Genomic DNA, 20,593 nt, shown 5'->3' on the forward strand with positions numbered 1-20,593 from the left:
TCGGCCTCCTCTTCTTCCCTCCCAGCTGCGGGATCTGAAAGTCCTGACGCGGGGGACAGGGCAGATGCTTCTCCGTCCGGTGGCCTGGGAGGAGCCGATAGAGAATCTGAACCAGGTAATTATCCAACTTCATATAATATTTATAATTTTAAAAATCAAAAATGTGTATTTAGTCAGATACTAAACCTATACAGATCTCACAACATACACTACATATGATGTTTAGATATCTGATTTTAGATTATTGACACATGAAATAGGAATGATGTTTCTTGCGCTCTACAGAATATGCGTCACAGAGCGGAAATGTAATTTCGCATCCACGTTAACATGGGTTTGCGGAAAGTGGCATTGCTTTATGTTGTTCAAATGACGGATGCGTAATTCCGCTTGGAATCATTGCGCAATGATCGCGAAAATGGCATTTCTCATCCACGTTAACATGGGTTTGCGGAAAGTGGCATTGCTTTATACATGTTGTTCAAATGACGGATGCGTAATTCCGCTTGGAATCATTGCGCAATGATCGCGAAAATGGCATTTCTCATCCACGTTAACATGGGTTTGCGGAAAGTGGCATTGCTTTATACATGTTGTTCAAATGACGGATGCGTAATTCCGCTTGGAATCATTGCGCAATGATCGCGAAAATGGCATTTCTCATCCACGTTAACATGGGTTTGCGGAAAGTGGCATTGCTTTATACATGTTGTTCAAATGACGGATGCGTAATTCCGCTTGGAATCATTGCGCAATGATCGCGAAAATGGCATTTCTCATCCACGTTAACATGGGTTTGCGGAAAGTGGCATTGCTTTATACATGTTGTTCAAATGACGGATGCGTAATTCCGCTTGGAATCATTGCGCAATGATCGCGAAAATGGCATTTCTCATCCACGTTAACATGGGTTTGCGGAAAGTGGCATTGCTTTATACATGTTGTTCAAATGACGGATGCGTAATTCCGCTTGGAATCATTGCGCAATGATCGCGAAAATGGCATTTCTCATCCACGTTAACATGGGTTTGCGGAAAGTGGCATTGCTTTATACATGTTGTTCAAATGACGGATGCGTAATTCCGCTTGGAATCATTGCGCAATGATCGCGAAAATGGCATTTCTCATCCACGTTAACATGGGTTTGCGGAAAGTGGCATTGCTTTATACATGTTGTTAAAAATTAAATGGAAATTCTTAGATTAGTGAAGAATACAGTATTCTTATTTTAAATATTATATCTAATAAAAAACGAATAATACTAATAAATTATAACATATGGCCATCAATTGATGATTATGTAATAACAAGCAGATATTCTTAAAGATACAGTAAACAACACAACTGATTGAAAATAAGAGTCCAGGATATATTTATCATTAATTTAATTGCGGAAACTATTAACTCATGGGACTACCAAAGGATTAATATTTTTCTATTGATTTGTTATTAATGTAAATATTTTAAACATGGCATGATTAGTATTAATGATATGCAATCCTCATTTAATATATTACAGATATGGATGTGGCTGCTGGATCCTCAAGCCAGGGCTTGTCACAGTATGGTATGTCTCATTTTAATTGACATTTGTCTTAGAAACATGGAATGAACATTACATGCTAAATACACATTGTTCAATATTTATATGTAATGTCTATTTAATAGATGAAAATTATATAATTATTCGGATATCCTTAAATAACATATTTGATTTTAATTGCATGCTCAATACCATTCATTACATCAACATATGGAGTAGATAATTCATTAACAAACAACAACATTGTGGAATCTATTTAATTTTAGATTAAAGGGATACATAGCTACAATTATTAATATTGTCTTTCACATACAGTATGCAATATTAATAAACATAAAATATAATACTATCATCATATGTGACATATTCTATTGCTAAATGTAGTTTAAAATAAAGAAAGTACGTTTATGTGCATCTAAATATTTGTTGACCAACCTGGGTTTATATTGATGATTGGTGGATACCTTCAACAAACAATATTTATTGAATCCAATATTCCTTATCTGCCTTTAAGATTAATATCGAACAACATTCTAATTATAATAGGAGTCAATGTTAAATCATTTTTTACAGTTTGAACATAGAAATCAATTATTTAAATTAATCATGTCAGTGTCCCTTTAAGACAAAATAGATTCATTCATCTTTACATTATTTTTATTAAAAACTATTGATATATAAATCTAATTATCTGTTGGAGTTACTTTATAGATATCTGCATACTCTAACAGCACCATGATTACATATTTGTAATAATCAAGTTTGTTATGTATTGTGATAAATATGTGTTGTGTCCTAAACAAGATTACTGTACATTGAAAAAATGGGTCGATGTGACACATGTTTGTTTAGATTTGTCAACAGATGCTCCTCAATATGTGGTTTGTGTGTATTCTTGTAACTTCTTAAGGACATATGACGGAATTATTCCGTCATAAAACAATTGAGCTAAGTGAAAGCTGTGTCATTAAAGGGTTAAGAACATTGATCATTGGGTATATTTAGATATGCAATAGCAGCATCTGAGATGAATTTGATGTCTAATGTAGTCTGACATTAAACATATGTTCAATACAGATATGTTTACAGAATCCCCTTGATTCAATCAAGCATTTTCTGGTGTAATGACTGCTCTATTCTTCACATTTTAAAGTTGATTAATGTTAAAATTCTAGACAGATGTGATTTAGTGATATCCAAAATGTGTTTAATAATATATATCTATATCATTCATAGAGAGAGTTGGTGTGGGAAGCCCACAGGAATCCAGCAGTGACATAGAGCCGCCTTTGCGGTCTCCTGGTAAGTCCATTGACTCATTTATATGTAATTGAAGGTGTATTGCTAATCAATATTATGATCATGATTCCGATGAAGCATAACATTATAAAAAATCATAGAATTTATCTTCTGATTATATATTTATTTTTTATATTGAGCGATTAATAATTTCTACTTTATTAGTCTACACATTTGTTATTCATAAGATGTCTAACATATGTTTTTTTCAATTTGTTTTTTTGACAACAGTCATCAAGTGATACACACATGAGAAATCTTAAATGTTCTATGTACTATGCTTTTATGAATTTAACATTAAGACAAACAATACATTAATATTCTGATTTATTGACAATAACAAATCTATTGTCATTTGTATGCTCCATCAAAATGATGTAAATCATAACTTTGTGTGTGTATATCTTTAATGCAACATTGATGTGCGTATTTGAGCAACAGTAACATATGTTATAATATCTGATCTTAAGGTGTACACAACATGTTATGTTTTACAGAGATTGATGTCACATGTGGGATGGAGGAGGAAGAGGCTGCCTTGGAGTCTGATGGTATGTGAAATATATCTATCATGTTTCCAACATGTTTCTTTTTTTGAAATCATTTTATTGAAGACATTCAAAGTCTACAGCTTTTTCCCTTTAAAAAGGAATATTATTTGTCTGTTCAAATACACTACTGCCCCCTTTCTATATCAGGCAGCATGAAAATCTGCTTGTATATATTTTTTTAAGAATATATAATTCATGCCATCATTATGTCACATATTCCATGCCAAAACACAATAATAAGTTTCACATTGTACAGACAGTCATTGAGATTCATCTGAGTGCCTATATAGATACCATATCCTCATTTCAGAATAGTTTACAGATTCAAACACACTTCGAAGTATATTGAAAACATAATCAATTTGAAATGCATTGATTTGATGTCAGGATGTATGAGATGTTAATATATTTCTTTTACATTTTCAGATGGATCCACCACTTCTGGTCATCTGGATTCCGCCCCTGCCCAGTCACAGACCCCTCCCCGTGCACACACCCCTGACCATGGCCACACCTCTGCACACACCCAGAGCCCTTCCCATCACCAAACTCATGACCATGCCCCGACCACTGCCAGCCCTTCCCATATTTCATATCCTGTCCCTCCCAAAAAACGCCCAGACACCCCCCTTCGCCGCTCTCCCCGTATTCTGGCCCGTACAGCTGCCCAGACCCAAACTCCCCACTCCCCAGCTGTACGGCCTACCCTGGAGCAGCAGCTCACCACTCCCCAAGCCATTCCCATCCCTCCCCAAGCCAATCCCATCCCTCCCCAAGCCAATCCCATCCCTCCCCCCTGTTTAAACCTTCATTGTCCTGGGTGTCAGATTGTCCTTCCCAGGCACAGCTGTAAGTATCATTCTAAATACACTTTATAAGATACTTAAAGGTACAGTGAAGTTAAATTGGTTAAATTGTGATTCAAATCCAGCATGCAATGTTAAGCCAATGTATAATAGAATACTCTTATGAATTATTCGTCATTCTCTTGATATATTTATGGAAAACAACTTATTCCTATAATTAGTTTAAACAATAAAATAAATGTGGCCATCATTTCTTTATTGTTGGATGAATGTATCCATCAACCAGCATGCACAAACAAAGTTCATCAACAAATATTGGCTTCCATAAAAACCAACATTCTTGCATTCAAAATATAGCTTGACAATTAAAACATATAATGAATATGTGTAATTTCTAAAGATTTGTCATGTCATGCTCTATCTGAATCAGTCCATTAAATATTTAGGTTCAGTGTCCCTTTAATTGGATATCACTACATATACCAAACACCACTACTTGGATCCAAAATTTTATGTCCAAATGTGGATACATTATCTCTTGTCTAACCCAGTGGGAATGTAATTTCTTCTGGTTGCTATGTTTACACAGCTTGTCCTCAATGCCAAAATGTTTAAGGATAGGTGTGCCTACCACAGTCTAAATTGAATTTTTAAATTGCTGATGTAAGTACAATGTAAATCCTTTAACAAGATTTGATACACTCAAGCTGTATAAGTGGATCATCTAAAACCAATTAAAGGGGACAACATGTTTGAGTAACATGAGCCTTTAATGATTTCTGTCTGTCTGAATAACCTAATTCATGTGTAAAGAATATATGAAAAATAATTTATGTAAATAATTATTTGTCTTTATGATGACAATGTATGTATTAAAATCTTTTATTCTGTTGTGTAATTATCCTTAATATTTAATTTTATTTTATTTTAGGCTGTGACTCAGCATGGCTCATGCTAGAAGGGATAGCAAGAGTAGAGCAGGCCGTGTTGAGGAACGCAGCTGTCCTGAGAGGGATGAACGACACCATGCAGGCCCAGCTCCGGGTTCAGGACTTGACTCTGCGTGAAATTATGCTATTACGTTCAAGGCCTGAATCTGGAGCTGGACATGCACAGGACAATGAAGAGGATGACCAGTAAGTGGAGGATCTGGATATGCTCCATGGTGGCAGATAATAATCCTCCGTCCACATGTTGAATTTGTATTTATATTGTTGCCATTTGGCCTTTTTATCAGTTTATTGTTGTGCCTGTTGCACTCTTTTACCTTGTCATGTGTCTCCAATGAGGCTATGCTGGCCCTTGGCAACTCTCTTCATGGACTGTGATGCACTGTGTTACCTTGCCATGTGTCTCCAATGGGGCTATGCTGGCCCTTGGCAACTCTCTTCATGGACTGTGATGCACTGTGTTACCTTGTCATGTGTCTCCAATGAGGCTATGCTGGCCCTTGGCAACTCTCTTCATGGACTGTGATGCACTGTGTTACCTTGCCATGTGTCTCCAATGGGGCTATGCTGGCCCTTGGCAACTCTCTTCATGGACTGTGATGCACTGTGTTACCTTGTCATGTCTCTCCAATGAGGCTATGCTGGCCCTTGGCAACTCTCTTCATGGACTGTGATGCACTGTGTTACCTTGTCATGTGTCTCCAATGAGGCTATGCTGGCCCTTGGCAACTCTCTTCATGGACTGTGATGCACTGTGTTACCTTGTCATGTGTCTCCAATGGGGCTATGCTGGCCCTTGGCAACTCTCTTCATGGACTGTGATGCACTCTGTTACCTTGCCATGTGTCTCCAATGGGGCTATGCTGGCCCTTGGCAACTCTCTTCATGGACTGTGATGCACTGTGTTACCTTGCCATGTGTCTCCAATGGGGCTATGCTGGCCCTTGGCAACTCTCTTCATGGACTGTGATGCACTGTGTTACCTTGTCATGTGTCTCCAATGGGGCTATGCTGGCCCTTGGCAACTCTCTTCATGGACTGTGATGCACTGTGTTACCTTGCCATGTGTCTCCAATGGGGCTATGCTGGCCCTTGGCAACTCTCTTCATGGACTGTGATGCACTGTGTTACCTTGTCATGTGTCTCCAATGGGGCTATGCTGGCCCTTGGCAACTCTCTTCATGGACTGTGATGCACTGTGTTACCTTGCCATGTGTCTCCAATGGGGCTATGCTGGCCCTTGGCAACTCTCTTCATGGACTGTGATGCACTGTGTTACCTTGTCATGTGTCTCCAATGGGGCTATGCTGGCCCTTGGCAACTCTCTTCATGGACTGTGATGCACTGTGTTACCTTGCCATGTGTCTCCAATGGGGCTATGCTGGCCCTTGGCAACTCTCTTCATGGACTGTGATGCACTGTGTTACCTTGTCATGTGTCTCCAATGGGGCTATGCTGGCCCTTGGCAACTCTCTTCATGGACTGTGATGCACTGTGTTACCTTGCCATGTGTCTCCAATGGGGCTATGCTGGCCCTTGGCAACTCTCTTCATGGACTGTGATGCACTGTGTTACCTTGTCATGTGTCTCCAATGGGGCTATGCTGGCCCTTGGCAACTCTCTTCATGGACTGTGATGCACTGTGTTACCTTGCCATGTGTCTCCAATGGGGCTATGCTGGCCCTTGGCAACTCTCTTCATGGACTGTGATGCACTGTGTTACCTTGTCATATGGCTCATATATTCCTTATTTTTACAAGATTATTTATAAACGTTGTGTATGTTTTCTTACATACTAATAAAATACATTTTATTTCACAAATCTTTGTCCTCATTCTTCCTGTTATTTTTTGAAAGCTCTAGTTTATGTTGTTTATCCTTAAAGGGACCTAACAAATATATTTGTTATAATGAAATCATATATGTAAGACAATAGTAAATGACTTTAAGATTAACATCTCCAATGTAATCTTATTATTTGTGTTTATATTATTTTCTCTTAGCTCTATCATTGCCTGATTATGATTAGCAGAGTAATTTCTTTATATATGTATATATATTTTTGTATTTGTGTATATATGTATATTTAAATGTTCAGATCCATGTGTGTATTTATAAACTCTGCATGAATTGATGCACCTTTACCAAATGATCTGAGTATTGATACAATGATATAATCCCTGTAAAGTGTTCATTTTATTTAAATAGTATTGACTATGTGTATGCTCTTTTTAAAAACAAAATAATGTCCCTTTAAGTGATGTTGATCACTATTGTAAATGAATGTATTTCCATTTGTAAAGCGTTTTTGTCCTTTTTACAAGAACAAGGACATATAGTTTTATTAATAAACAATCTTATTGTAATGTTGACAGCACCTGTATTTCATTTTCAAATCTATATTATTGTCAAAGTGTAACCAAATCAATCTCTGTGTGTAATGCAAATAATGTAGATGATGAATATTAGTTAACTAATATGTTAACAAAATACATCTCCTCCCATATATGGCTATAGGTAGGCTGACAATAATTAAACTTGAATAAATGACACGTTTAATCAATACATGTATAACTATTGTTATTCAACAACAATCCAAACATATCTTAAAACATCAATGGCATATGTATTTCTCATGTGTATCTTTTAAATGTTAAAGATATACACCATAGCTATAGTTCAAGGGACAGTCAAGTCCGAAAAGATGATTCATGATTTGGTGACATTCCTAGATAGCAATCTACACACATACTAGTTCCTAAAATATAAATACGTTTCTTAGTGATATGCCAAGATGTCACTGAGTCCTTGTATTGTCTGCGGTTTTTCAGCGATCTCGGATGCGCCATGTTGCTTAAGACGTCACCTGCCAGGCTGTCCAATGATTCCTTGTATTGACTGACGTTCTTACGTGATCAGGAATATGCCTTTTATTGGATTGCGTTTTGACGCGATCAAGGATGCGCCTTTTTTTTTTGGGCGTTCTTACGTGATCAATAATGTGCCTTTCATTGGATGGCGTTCTTACGTGATCAAGGAAGCGCCATGTTAAGACGGCACATGTAAAGGTAAAAAAACGTGTGATTGGATTGCGTAGTCCCGCAATATTTGTGCACGTTAAAAACGTTTGTGACTGCATGCAATTTTAAAAAGCTTGCGAATATGTATTATTTGCATCATGTTACATTGTTGACCCGTAGCTGATAAAGACCAACACATTCTCTTTTGCTGGATGTCTGGTTGAATCAACGAACGAAAGCAAAATGTTTTCATGCATAGGATATTTATAGGCAAGTGCAAATCTCTACAGTCCATGTTTAATATGTTTGTCAACAATGTTCCTTTTTCTGAAAAATTACTGTTGTGTTTAATGTTGAACATATCTAATTAATAAATATGCGCTATTGTGTTTGAATAAAGTAATCAATATGCATTTATCATATGCTAAATATATGATGCCGACTTCTTCTAAATGTAATTTCGTTGTATATTTTATGAAAGGTTCATTAGACACTCACATTATAAATAAAAATATTTGATTTTGTCTCTAGTTAGATAGTCCATTGTTTAACCAATAGGTATATTTTGTCTTGTGTTGTAAGAAAATGTAAGTAATTTTCTTACTCCTCGCAAAGCCAATGAGTTTCATGTGAGTACCATCTCCAGCTTTGTCCAGTTTGTGTAAAGGGTCTTTTCATATGTTAATGATGGGGTATTGTGTTGTTTTACGGTTGTAATGGTGGTTCATCTATATTTTCAATATAGCTAACCCTATTTTATTTGCAAGTGTTTGAAGCTTTTTAATATTGATATCAGTATATGTTAATCTTGTTGTTTGTAGTAGTGTCTATTACATACAGTTATGTAAAAAATATAGGATACTGTCCCTTGAATGCAAATGTTGTTTTTTGTATCATGTATGAGATCCACATAGTTTAATCTTCAAATATATTTTTGTTAGCATATTTCCCCCCCCCCACTCCTAAAAGGACTTTAAACCATATTCATTGTTAAAATAAAAATATTTACAATAAAATATTAACACAATAATGTCTCTTAAAGAAAATAGACTTTATTTAACACGTCAATATAAATGTGATTTTAAAATTTATTTTTTGACAAAGTACATGTAGATATACCAACAAGCTTAAAATATGTGTTAGCATATGTAATGTTGTTAAAGGGACAGTTTAGAAAAAAAAAAATTTTAACATTATTCGAAAAGTCAATTCTGTAATAACAAGGATATCAAATGTTTCTCAACAATTGAACATTTGTCTGGGTTTATTTAAATTTGCTATCTAAACCTATGAGGTTGGTGTGCTCATTTCTTAAATCTTGAAGAGTGCTTGTAATCATTATACAATTTGAGCACTAGAGGGCATTTGGATAGCATTTGTATATGTAAAACCTTGTGCTGATACAGCATATTATTGACCATGTATTGATCATTGATATCTAAAATGTTGTTATGTCAGAACAACAAATAAGTGGTCATTTTTCATAGTCATAGATACAAGGGTAAGCACATAAGTCACACATGTATTTCTCCATGTTTTGTTGTTTCAAACTTTATAATGCGTAATACAGTGTTTTCTTTGTAATCAATAATTTTCTGACTGTCCCTTTAAGCTGTGTTATTGGCATTCAAACAGTAATATGCCATCATGGATAATTGTTATGGTAATTTAGTTAGCGATTCGGGAAACAGTTTGGACATCACATCACAGAAACCAATCAATATCATGAACAAGGATAGGTATGTGATGATGTGGTTTTCACACACTTATAACCCACACTCTGCAAAGAATCTTCCTCCATGGACCCGGTCCCATAGAAGTCGATTATATACAGAGTGTGGTCCACAAGTGTATGAAAACCACATCATCACATACCTATCCATTACACAAAAAAAAAATTTGAAGATGGAAAAAAATACTTACTTCCTCTTCCTTCCCCTCTTCCCACGGGGCTGAGGCTCTGGGAGAGGCAACTGCCGACTCCGAAGAGTCCTCCTTGGAGCTGTTGTGGGAGGAGTGGAAGGAAGAGTACTGGGACGACCAAGGTGAGGAGTAGATGGCTGAGGAGGAGGAGAAGATGGATGAGGAGGAGAAGATGGCTGAGGAGGAGGAGGAGTAGATGGCTAAGGAGGAGGAGGAGTAGATGGCTGAGGAGGAGGATGAGATGGGCCGGCAGGAGGAGATGGCCCAGCAGCAAGAGGCCCAGCAACAAGAGGCCCAGCAACAGGAGGTAGACCAGCATGCGCCTCCCGGAAAAATGTGAACATTTCCTGATGAAGATTAAACATTCTTGTTTGTCCTTCTTGTATTCTATTCAGTATACTGATTATTTCATTTTGGCCTTGAATTATTTGATTCTGCCCATCAAGTATTCTGCGTCGTCCTTCTATGTTTTCTATCCGGGAGGTACGCATCTGGTCTATGTACTCCAGTAGAACCCGCACCTCCGCTATTTCTTCTTGTTGTGCCTGTTGAACCCGTGCACGGCGGAGTGCGGGTCTTTGAGGGACCTCGGGTTCCGCGGGTTCCGCGGGTTCAGCGGGATCCTCCTGTGCTTCCGGGGCCTCTTCATCATCTCCCGTGCGCTGTTCGTCACGGGGGGCCTCTTCCCTCCGAAGTGGGAATTCCTCACCACCACTCTCATCCCGGGGAGATGCAGGAGGCTGTGCTGCCTCGTCCCCAGACTCTGTATATAAATAAATTAAAAAAAATATATATATATATATTAGCATATTTGCAAATCAAGGTTTAAATGACTTAGCTTACGATACAATTACAAATGCAGAATCATTAATCCACTTTGAAATCTAACAAACAATCAATACGATTTCCGCTTTTTCTAAACCGTGTTTGTGATATCTGGTCAATGTGAATGTTTTTGCGTTTGTTTTCAGTCTGTTTAAATGCACACCTAACCTATAGCCTAGATACTGATGTAACCGCAAAGTAATAGAATGCGTGTAAACAGCGTAATAGCATTAATCTGATCCTTAACACATGAAACCCAATGTTTTATCTTTCATGATTTAGAAGCATACATTTAGTATCAACTTTCGAATGTACTTTTCTTATCTAATTAGCTTCATTCTCTGGATATTCTTTGCTGAAAAGCATATCTAAATATGCTTATAAGATGCTGATTGTTAGCTGAATATAGCTGCCTCCTGTGATTGTTTCACCGTGTGCATGGCTATTTCTTCATTAAAATATATCTCAAGAATGAATCAAATTAGGTAATATAAGTACATTTGAATGTTTTGTCAAATTGTATTCGCTACCTCAATCATGAAAGTAAATGTTTGCGTATAGTGTCCATTGAAATACATTCGTATGTGAAATTATTGTTCAATGAGCTTACCGTCAGATGAGAGTGGCAGGTTCCCGGTATCGATTCCTCCGATACCGACTACTTCCACCTCGGAGATGCTGGGCCGCAACATTTCCTCCCATCTGCAGTACTCCATTTCAAGGGCAGGGCCGCCACCGGTCCCTGCGGCATGTCGGGCCTCCAGGCTTAACTTTTTTTTAAGTTCAAGTTTACAGTCCCGGTACCGATGTTTGATAGAATCCATATCCCGGTTCCGGCCACCCACTGCATTGACTGCATTCCTAATCTCGTTCCAGAGCCTCCTCCTGTCAGTCGGGGTAGTCTTCTGGTGCTGCAGCATCCTATGCCTGGCCATATAGGCCTCTACGAGGGCCTCCTTCTCCTCCATCGTAAACCTCGCCTCCCTAGTCGCCTTGGCCTTCCCCTGTGACGATGCCCTCTGTTTCCCGGACTGTGAAGCCCTACTCTGACCGCCACTGGGCCCAGCCACTTGGTCATCTTGAACCAAGTGGCTGGGTCCACCCACCGCTTCCACCCCGCTTCCTGCCCCCCTTCCTGCCCCCCTTCCTGCCCTGTTCCTCTCCCCCTCCCTCTACTCCCCCCTCTACCTGTCCCCTGCCTGGCCTCCATCTCCTCCCTAAACTAAACCCCAAATAATCAAACAAAAAGTGAGTGTGATGAAATGAAAGGGGGTCAAAATAAAGAACTAAAAAGACAAAAAAGGTGCTTAAAGTGTGAGGGATGTAAAAAAAACAAAGAGGGTAAGGAGTATTTAAATAAACGAAAAGAATAAGACTAAAAGGAGGATATGTAAACTAAATGTAACTAGGGGATGGGTATGGGATGGGTATGGGGTATGGGATAAGAGTAAATGGGATGAAAGGGAATGGGACTACAAGGAATGGGGTATGGAGTGTAGTATGAGGGGGTAGGGGGTATGGAGTGTATGTAGTGTTATTGATAAGTGTATGTATGTATTGAATGTGTTTGCGTGTAAATGTGTTAAGTGTACAGATAAATCACTCGCTCGCTAACTCACACTACTTCTAATTCTCAATAACAAACACTCCCACTAACGCTCACTAACTACCACTAACTGACGCTCACACTAACAACTATCACTAATAACTCCCACTAACTCACTCACGCTCCCACTAACAGACTCTCTCCCACTCCCACTAACTCCCACTAACTCACTCACTCTCTCACGCTAACACTACCAACTGACTCTCTCACGCTAACACTACCAACTGACTCTCACGCTAACACTACCAACTGACTCTCTCACGCTAACACTAACTCACTCTCAAAAATTCTCAAACTCTCTATTCTTAAACCTCCAATCTCCAAAGACCCACCAGCAACACAGTCAAAGAAGCCATGCTTGTGTGGTGCTTATATACCCTGTGTAAATGTTTAATGATGTCCCAATTTCCATTGTAATTAGTGTTCAGGTGTGCTTTATTAGCAATTAATATTATTGCAATGTGTATTAGGTGTGTGAATTTGCGCATGCTCATTTAGAGTTGGTATTTGTGGAATGTGTAGAATGCGATGATGTCATAGTGTTCGTTTTAGCTTTCATTGTCCAAAAGTATTCTTTTTAAATGTGAATTTGCGATGGTGTGTTCTTCGTGAAGTGTTGTATATGTATGTTTTTCATAATATATAATGATATTGAATGCGATTTTGTTTCTAGTGTATGTATATATTTTTTAATCCTTGTTGTTATTGTGCGATTTTCCGCATCTTAAAGTATATGCGTATTCCCCGTATAAATAGTATTAAAACTTCCCCCGCTTGTGAATGTGTAATGCTTGTGTGCTTTGTTGATTGATTGTTGTTGTGACATTTGCGGCGTGTTATTGTTGTGCATGATGTGGTATGCGTCATATGACCGAGCTGTGCGTATTCTCGCGAGATCGAGTGTTAGGTGAAAAAAGGCAATTTATTTGCTTTCCCATTGATCTCTATGGGAGACTGTCTAACGCGGGCAGGATTACGCGTGTGACATACACGCGTTAGGAGCATCGTTAGATGGTCTTATATTAACTCTAAATACCGGAGTCAAACAATGACGTGCGTTAGACATAAACACGCGTGGCGTTAACAGCCCATCTACCGCCGAACTCTAAATCTAGCCGTATGCATTTTAAAACAAATTAGCATCCCTTTTAATGCACCCCCCCCAAAAAAAAAAAAAAACTCCACCCACCATGCCTTATTTTAAAGAGACAATCTAAGCTTGAGTCTGCAGACAAGGCTAGCCTTGGTCATAATGCTAGTATGCAGTTGTCAGTTAGGGACATGTATGTAACATGGTTAGCCTTGAAAAGTCAGCAGGGTGCATTTTAAGTTCTGAGAATTAAAATATCCTCAACTCTTAGCTACATTTAATGAAAAAGGGGGAAAATAAATGAGTGTAGTGCAAAGTTGTTTAATTACGCATAACTAAACATTTTATATACAAATTTCAATGTGTTTACTGTTCCTCTAATTACAGCTAATCAGGGTTAGCTGTAAATACGTCTGTCTACTACTCAAAGCAATCGCTGAGTAGTTTGTAGCCTGTTAAGACAATTTGCAGCATACTAATGTTATGTTACAACTTACAAGGAACATGTTCTGCTATCCAAATAACACATTTATAGAATAATGTAACATAAATGTATTTAATGATAATCTGTGCAAGAAAAATTGAACATTGTTAACATTAGCTCATTTTAACTTAATATTGACTAAAAAATTTAGCTGGGTGGTGACTGAGTAATATTAGCCAGGGTGGGCGCCCGCTATGATGTGCGTGTGTATGTATATATATATATATATATATATATATATATATATATATATATATATATATATATATATATATATAATATAGTAAAGCTTATATATATATATATATATATATATATATATATATATATATATATATATATATATATATATACAGGTAGCCCTCAGTTTACGCCGGGGTTAGGTTCCAGAAGGAATGGTTGTAAATGGAAACCGTCGTAAATTGAAACCCAGTTTATAATGTAAGTCAATGGGAAGTGAGGGAGATAGGTTCCAGGCCCCTCTCAAAATTGTCATAAGTAACACCTAATACATTATTTTTAACGCTTTGAAATGAAGACTTTAAATGCTAAACAGCATTATAAACCTAATAAAATAATCACACAACACAGAATATATAATTAAACTAAGTTAAATGAACAAAAACATTTGCTAAACAGCGTTATAAACCTAATAAAATAATCACACAACACAGACTTCACTTGCATTTTTCTGCAAACAGTTCTTTCTATGCATTCAAATCTGGACTGATTCATAGACAGGAAGATCTTGTTCCTTTGAAATCTGCTCGATAGCTCAGGTCTGGTTAAACTCATTCATTTTAGCTTGCTTGGCTTTGCTGCAACACAAGCTGACAGCTCCACCTACTGGCTATTTTAATAAATGCACTGCTTCTCAATGCTTTTCAATAGCAGTCACATGACTGGAAAAAAGGTTGTTATTCTGAAACAGTGTAAATTGAACCATTGTAAAACGAGGGTCACATATATATATATATATATATATATATATATATATATATATATATATATATATATATATATATATATATATATATATATATTGACATCAGAAATCGGTAATAATAGTTAAAGGGACACTGTACCCAAAAAATGTCTTTCGTGATTCAGATAGAGCATGAAATTTTAAGCAACTTTCTAATTTACTCCTATTATCAAATTTTCTTCATTCTCTTGGTATCTTTATTTGAAATGCAAGAATGTAAGTTTAGATGCCGGCCCATTGTTGGGGAAGAACCTAGGTTGTCCTTGCTGATTGGTGGATAAATTCATCCACCAATAAAAAAGTGCTTTCCAGAGTACTGAAACCAAAAAAAGCTTAGATGCCTTCTTTTTCAAATAAAGATAGCAAGAGAACAAAGAAAAATTGATAATAGGAGTAAATTAGAAAGTTGCTTAAAATTGCATGCTCTTTCTGAATTACAAAAGAAAAAATTTGGGTTCAGTGTCCCTTTAATTGAAAAACAAAAAAAATGCATTCACACAGATTTGCGTGAATTACTAAAATTAACTGTTTTATTTTTTGTCCAAGTAGCTTTTTAAAACGCAACGTTGTCAATAGTTATCTGGAAGTTAAGGGGTTAAGAATACTTCTCTCCGCTTGACAACAGTATAAGTTTAGCATTAGTATGACGTCACGAACAACAATCTCGCGAGACTAAGGAACTATCAAACTTACCCATTAGCCTTTGCGTTTCCTCTTTCTAGCCAGCGCCTGAGAATGGGTATGTCATGGTGTCTTGGTTCCTGTAAAAGTTTGACTAACAATCCGTATCAATCTTCCCTGAACTCGGGCTTCAGATACTTCCTCCCAGCAGGGGAATGTAGTTTGGAGTCTTAGGAACATGATGCTGTCTATATTGGGATATAAATAGAGGAAGGATATTTAATATGTGTTAGAAAGCGGGAGAGTTTGCTAGCTGACCGGCTGCAGTGTACAACATGGCGTCTTATGCGAAACTAGTGATTGTGAGTTTAGGGCCCTAGTTGCACCTTACACCAGAACCGAGGTAAACGTACTTACTCAGCCATGTGTGCTCAATTCCCGGCCCCAGTGACTCGACTCACAGTCCCGCGGTGACGCGCATTCTCAGTGATGCATAACTGTATGAATACGGACTTTTAGTACCCGACCCCCTCAAAGTCTTTCTCGGTAGGTGCTCCGGTCTTTTTTTTTTTTTGTATCCATTTTGCGGACGTGGTGCATATCAAGTGGTTGCATCTTTCTTTAACCTTATGGTGTCCGTGTTACCATACACTGTACGTAAACGTGTAGCTTTTATCAGCCTTTAGTTACCTGATCAGCTTCCAAGTAGTGTCAAATTATATCAATGCCCAAACATCTAGTAAGTTTAAGAACGTTAATATAGTGCAGCAAATAGCTGACAGTGATTTGGAGCATTGGGTGTTAAGCTTGATACATATATTAACCCCCTGAGTTATGGTATCTTACGTTCAATGCTCTTTATTAAATAGGTATCTCAAGGGACAACTGGCACAAGCGCCGCAAGACTGGGGGCAAAAGGAAGCCTTACCATAAGAAAAGAAAGTATGAGTTGGGTCGCCCTGCTGCCAACACTAAGGTATGCTTTTCTATTGTCTGCTTAAAGAGAAATAAATGATGATTTTATTGAAACATAAATTGCAGCATTCTAGGATCATGGGTACCAAGATATTTTTTTCTTTTTATAACTTTATAATATAATGCAGTCATGTTTTTATTGCCTTTAAGTGTTTGTATAGCTTGTTTATGTACAGTTGGTCACCCATAGCTAAGTGTTTTAGTACTAGTGTAGAGAAGGCCTCTGTTACAACAATCAGATATTTTGGTTTACTTCAGTAGTTGGCATAGTGTGATTTTAATTCACTGAATGAAACTGTAGTTTAACAAATTGAGGGCAATGTGTGTGATGAAACTCTGACCTTAGGTGTGCAGTGCAGACCGTATTGGTCATTTCTACTGCTTGCCAATGCTAGGCCTGTCATAGTTACACTGACCTGTTGCCTTATAAATAGTTAGATTTACTGTTCATGTATACTGGTGATCGTTCATAATGTACTTAAACTCTTCCAGATTGGTCCCCGTCGTATCCACACAGTTCGTGTCCGTGGTGGTAACAAGAAGTATCGTGCTCTGAGGCTGGATGCTGGTAACTTCTCTTGGGGCTCTGAATGTGAGTAAAATACTTATAAATGCTGGGACTTATAATTGGGAGAATAGACATGCAAATGTAGACGCCAAGACTTATGCAGTGTAAGTGATGATAACTTTGTCCTTATGCAAGTGTCCTGTGGTCATTCTGGTCAGTGGGTCTTGCCATGCTAGGAACAGTCATAGTTACACTGAATACACTGCTTTTGGGAAATCTAAAGCCTGCAGTACTGTAGACATGTTCTGTCATGCTGGCCAACCTTTTCTTTGTTTATGAAACAGTAGTTTATGTGCTTCAGTAGGTCACTTTATAAGCTTTACTATGTATGGCCCCCACACTGTTAGATTATTGTGTGATGCCATTAAGCTGTGCAGTACTGTTACCTAATGTTTGCAATCAATTAGGTCAATTTTATTAATGTGCCTTATTTTTATTTTTTTCTATGAAGGCTGCACCCGCAAGACAAGAATCATTGATGTAGTGTACAACGCATCAAATAATGAACTGGTTCGAACCAAGACCCTGGTAAAGAACTGTATTCTCCTGATCGACAGCACCCCTTACAGACAGTGGTATGAGGCCCACTATGCTACACCACTGGGACGCAAGAAGGGAGCTAAACTTGTGAGTAAATACAAACCAAATTTCCTGATCTGTAAATATTTTTCTCAGCAGAAAGGTATTGTGTGCTACAAGTTATATTGAGCTAAGTCTCTGCATATTTTAGTTAAATGTGTTGAAAGCTCAATTGCATTTATACTAGCTTCTTAAAGGGCCATGATAGTCAAATAATTCTATGTTCTGTATAGAAGCGCATAACTGTCTCTGCACTAGTGTTCAGGTTCATTTTCTGTCATGTATTAAAATTTAAAGGGATATGAAACCTAAAAATATTTTGTGATTCAGATGGAGCATACCATTTTTTAATTTTTCAGTTTACTTCTGTTATCAAACTTGTTTCTTCCCATGATATTCTGTGCTGAAGAGATACTTGGTAGGCATATAGAGTGCAACATGGCAGGAAATAGAACTGCCATCTAGTGCTCTTGCAAATGCATTACATTCTTGCAAAACTGCTGCCAGAAAGTGCTCCTGAAATAGTCAGGTTCCTAAGCATACGTCCCTGCTTTTTAACAGGATACCAAGAGAACAAAGGATAATAGAAGTAAATTAGAATTTTGTTTAACATTGCATGCTATTTAAATCATTAAAGAGAAATTGATATCCCTTTAAAGCTGTCTTGTGGTTGAGGATAAGCTTGACGAAAAAATGAATTCAAGCAGAAAAAAATCTATCCATTGTCGGGACTGTCCAAATGCTGGAGTTGCATATCGTTTTGTGTGCAAAATATGTGCAGGAGAATGTGTTGTCCATTTAGGGACAGATCTAAAAGTAAGATGAATGCAAATTGTATTTTGCATGCATATTTTTATAGTGCTATGAGTAATTTCTGATGTAAATAAAAATTTACTTAAGACCCTTTAAGGTAGGTAAAAATCTAAATTGAATACATGGTTAACCCCCTGCACTTTGCTTCAGACACCTGAAGAGGAGGAAATTCTGAACAAGAAGAGATCTAAGAAAACACAGAAGAAATACGAAGAGAGGAAAAAGTTGGCTAAGATCAGCCCACTCTTGGAGGAACAGTTTCAGCAGGGCAAACTGCTTGGTGAGTGGAGAGTTTTGTGATATTTTGACGTAATTGTAAAACTATATTTGGATTCTAAAAACCTGGTGTTTTGTAGCACTGCTACTCTGTGCTTGTCCATTAACCTGTAACTGCACAGATCGCAAATTACTCATGGTGGTGGTTTGCCGCTAGTATTAATATATTGAATGTCTGGAATAACTCGAGGTGCAATCAAAGCACATGCTTTAGGAGCTCACATGAGACTCAGATTTATTGAATCTTAAAGCGATTGTAAAGTTTTCAGATTTAGTATGCCTTACATCAAATAACAGGCGCACTTGAATGCATGGGAATTTTTAAGCACACTTCCTTTGTTAAAGTATTTACCATTTAGAGATTGTGTACATCTTTTCCTCTGCCTGCATCTAATAGCATATCGATGATGAATCCGGCTTCATCCAATTGTTGCGTGCACCGCTTGCTGTCCGGCTCTTGGGGGCTACAACTGGACGGAGTTAAAGTGTCTACGTCGGAACAACTGTTCCGATGTAGACAAATTGAAACCACTCATTTGTGCACACAATTGCGAGATTTCAATTATTGGATCATGTTTGGGGGGGGCGTCCCTACAACCCTAGGAACGCCCTCCAGACCGCGATCAAATCCTGGAAGCACAGAAGGCTTCAGGACAGCCGTTGGCTATGACGTTCTATTCCGTTGTAACGGCTTTAAAGCCCAGTGTAATTATGACGCAATATAACGGCATTAAAAGGTTAAGAACAGCATATATCTTGCAACACAAATCTATTAGTAAATCACAATACTTGCACTCTAGCCAGCAGGCCCTAGAATTTCCTGTATCCCTGTAATTTGTTCAAATTTTAAATTGCAAAACAGACTTGAGAGATTTTTTTGCTAAGTTTTTTTTTTTTTTTTTTTTTAAATCATTTTGAGCATTTTTGTATGAGGACCAGAGTAAAAAAAAAAAAAGTTTTTAACTTAAATGCAAACTAGAAGGAAATGCGAATGACTTACTGCTGTATTAATGCTTAGTGGATAACCCACAAATCTCCATAAAAATTAAAGCTGCTTTATAAGGACTGGAACATCATTCAAATAAGAACACAATACATTTTGATATACTGAAAAAAGACCATTGTAGATTTGTTTTCCTACTTTACTAATCCACTTCATGGTAACTTTCTTCTCATTACAGCCTGCATAGCATCTAGACCTGGTCAGTGCGGCCGAGCAGATGGATATGTCTTGGAGGGTAAAGAGTTGGAGTTTTACCTAAGAAAAATTAAGGCCAAGAAAGGCAAATAAAGAATTTGCCAATTGTAAACATCAAATAAATGGAACTTTATTAAAACAGACTGGCTTGGTTTGTATTAAATAGTTTAACAAAGGTGGTATAAAAATGTTGCATTTTGCTGCCAGTTTAGCCGGTTGCTGTGTGCTGCAAACATTGCAACAAAAAGTTGAATGTCAAGTACTGATATCACTTATTTTTATGTGGAGATTTTGATATGAAGCAATACGATTGACTCTGCTGCACTCGTGGGTCTCTCGGCCAGTACTAAAAAGCATCTTGCATGAGGTATTTGCTTCACACACACAAATGTTTCTGTTTTTGTATTGTTGGCAAGGTGTTAATATTTGCTCCATTTTCTGACTTATGTTTCATGAGGCTTTTTTTTTTTTTATGCTCTGT

At 37.5% G+C, this 20,593-nt stretch overlaps 1 protein-coding gene and 1 non-coding gene across 2 annotated transcripts; both read left to right on the top strand.

Moving 5' to 3' along the window:
- Window positions 1-15,797: 15,797 nt before the first annotated feature.
- Window positions 15,798-20,255, top strand: RPS8 (ribosomal protein S8). The gene is made up of 6 exons (XM_053693545.1): window positions 15,798-15,821; window positions 16,573-16,679; window positions 17,171-17,270; window positions 17,698-17,873; window positions 18,789-18,918; window positions 20,096-20,255. Exons 1-6 carry the CDS (start codon window positions 15,818-15,820, stop codon window positions 20,203-20,205), a joined length of 627 nt encoding a protein of 208 aa, XP_053549520.1. The 5' UTR covers window positions 15,798-15,817; the 3' UTR covers window positions 20,206-20,255.
- Window positions 16,997-17,099, top strand: LOC128641497 (small nucleolar RNA SNORD46). Its single transcript, XR_008399524.1, has one exon. It is a non-coding gene; the product is annotated as a small nucleolar RNA SNORD46 (small nucleolar RNA).
- Window positions 20,256-20,593: the final 338 nt, after the last annotated feature.

The sequence above is a fragment of the Bombina bombina genome, chromosome 10, assembly GCF_027579735.1.
Source record: "Bombina bombina isolate aBomBom1 chromosome 10, aBomBom1.pri, whole genome shotgun sequence".
NCBI lineage: Eukaryota > Metazoa > Chordata > Amphibia > Anura > Bombinatoridae > Bombina > Bombina bombina.